Source organism: Aplysia californica, unplaced genomic scaffold (assembly GCF_000002075.1).
Source record: "Aplysia californica isolate F4 #8 unplaced genomic scaffold, AplCal3.0 scaffold00695, whole genome shotgun sequence".
In the NCBI taxonomy this organism is placed as follows: Eukaryota; Metazoa; Mollusca; class Gastropoda; order Aplysiida; family Aplysiidae; genus Aplysia; species Aplysia californica.
In genome coordinates this window covers 95,982-98,295 of record NW_004797965.1, presented here as the reverse complement: position 1 = coordinate 98,295, position 2,314 = coordinate 95,982, and the positions used below count along the sequence as shown (strand labels likewise).

The 2,314-nt window shown below is 45.7% G+C and overlaps 2 protein-coding genes across 3 annotated transcripts in view; one reads left to right on the top strand and one right to left on the bottom strand.

Moving 5' to 3' along the window:
- Positions 1-2,314, bottom strand: part of LOC101855751 — a 32,418-nt gene that overhangs the window by 26,220 nt on the left and 3,884 nt on the right. The window lies entirely within an intron of this gene.
- Positions 667-2,314, top strand: part of LOC101858516 — a 2,514-nt gene continuing 866 nt past the window's right edge. The window contains exons 1-2 of the mRNA XM_005108524.3: positions 667-846; positions 1,392-2,302. Coding sequence (XP_005108581.1) covers positions 676-846; positions 1,392-2,302 — 1,082 coding nt within the window. The 5' untranslated portion in view covers positions 667-675. The remainder of the gene's footprint in view (positions 847-1,391; positions 2,303-2,314) is intronic.

Sequence of the window (2,314 nt, the reverse complement as noted above, 5' to 3'; positions counted from 1 at the left end):
ACTCGCATCATAGCGCACTGTGCAACTAGCCTATTATTAGTATTAACTAGGGCATGTTAAAAACCTTCATCTAGGCTTCCGTGAAGAGGATTTTCCAGTTTCGTTTAGGATGTGCATGGCTAGTGTGTGGTTCGTTTGGGGTGCGCGTTTTTTTAAAAGAGAGCCTTTAACGAACCAGCTCTTTATTTTATTGGCCCCTATTGTTAGAAATGAAATATGGATTTTAGTGGGTTTGTAATGGGGGCAGGGCTGGTCAATGAGTCCAATGTCTCTAAACTGGATTGAATGGGGGGCATAGTCATAGAATTTTGTTACAGGACTTTCATGATAATGGATTGTCAAAGGCACCACCAGTGGCGTCGCCTGAGTTGCAGACAAGGTGGTGCATAATTGGAAAGTGAGCAAATGGGCAATAGGCTTAGTAGCTAGATTTGCTATTAAGATTTCTAGAGAAAGTCAATTAGAATCTGCAGGATATTCCGTAATCTACATCTATCGATATTTACAACTGTCTCTAGATTCTAGATGAAACCGCATAAGAGCTGCAATAAAGTAAAACAATACTAACCACTCACTATGCTCACAATCTGAGAAGATTCATGGGCACCACCATGAACACGTATTTTGGTTTCAGATATCATTTGCAAAATGGTTACATAATTTTTTTTCACAGCCATGGCTACAACAACAACAAAGAAGAAGCGACTCAACTATACAGAGGAGTCGATGATTGCTGCATATGACAGTGTCAGCAAAGGGATGAAGTTGAGAGAGGCTGCACGGACTCACGGTGTGCCTTACCCTACCTTGAGAGCACGAGTCAATGGTCAGCCATCCTTGAGACAGGTAAAGTATTATAAATTTCTCATCATGTCATGTGAAATTCTATGATTTCGTACTGTCAAACCCCATTATAATACCGCCTACCTTAGGACACCATATACATTTTATATTTTGCTTGGGTGGCGGCAGAAGCTTAGTCATCGATTTTAGACCGCCAATGGACTTTTAACATGATGTGCACCTTGCACAGGGGCCCTCCGAGATTTGTTGCCGTTATCCGAGAAGGCTGTGTGTTAGATCTTACCCACCATAAGATCAGGGGTGTGGCTGAAAGACAGCAGTAAGAAGGAGCCGAGGAGTAGCGATAGAAAGGCTGCACAAAGAGTCAGGAGCCCACAGGTTTATGCCACAGGGCTACATTTTCCTGCCAATTGTTTGTCCCCCTTTTTTCAGGTCCATCCTAAAGTGGTACAGGATATTTTAGTGAAATTTTAAACAATACTAGATCTAATATGTTGGTTCTTTCTCTAGGTCCAGAGTTCAGTACAGTTCAAGAAAATGAAAGTGTGACTAATTTTAATTGGTTGCTTTTTTTTCTCTTTCGTTAGATTGACAGGACTGTACTTAGCCGCGAAAAAGAGAATCAACTCACTGAGTGGCTGACAGAGTCGTCAAGGCGGGGATTCGGGCGGACAAAGGAGCAGCTGCTGTCAACTGTCCAAAAATGCCTGAACAGTAAGGCAGAGACCACCGTCTTCAAGGACAACATGCCTGGGGAGAAGTGGTACCGTCTGTTTCGTAAGCGTCATGAGAACAAGCTCAGCCTTCGGACTCCCCAGGCACTTGGCTCACTGAGGGCTGCTGTCAGCGAGTACAAGATTGTCGCCTGGTTCCAGAAGGCAAAAGAAGACATCAGTCAGATAGACCCTACTGTGTTGGAATGCCCTGAGAGACTCTTCAACTGTGACGAGTCAGGGTTTCAGCTGGGAGGAGGGGTGAAGAAGGTGTTGGCGGCAAAAACAGACAAACGAGTCTACCAGGTGACCAACGACACACACAAACAGGTGACAGTTCTTGTTTGCGGCAACGCCCTGGGTGAGCTCCAAGCTCCCCTTCTTATCTTCCCTGGCCAGCGCTTCACCTACGACCCTCTCGAGGGCTTTGAGGAGGCTCATATGGCCAAGTCAGGTAATGGGTGGATAGACAGTGAGATTTTCGCCAGGTGGATGGAGTCTGCTTTCTGTCCTGCTGTCGCACATCTCCAGAAACCTGTCGTACTCTTTGCTGATGGCCACAGCACTCACCTGACCCTGGAGATCCATGAGATTTGCCGGTCTCATGGCATCATTCTGTATCAACTGCCCAGCCATTCAAGCCATATCGTTCAACCGCTGGACCTGACCAGCTTTAAAAACCTCAAACGAGCGTGGTATGAGGAAGTGATGAAGTACCAGGAGGACAACTCGGACACCTTGTCAAAACAACATTTCGCCAAAGTTTTCAAGAGAGCTTGGGAAAGGCGGGGACATGA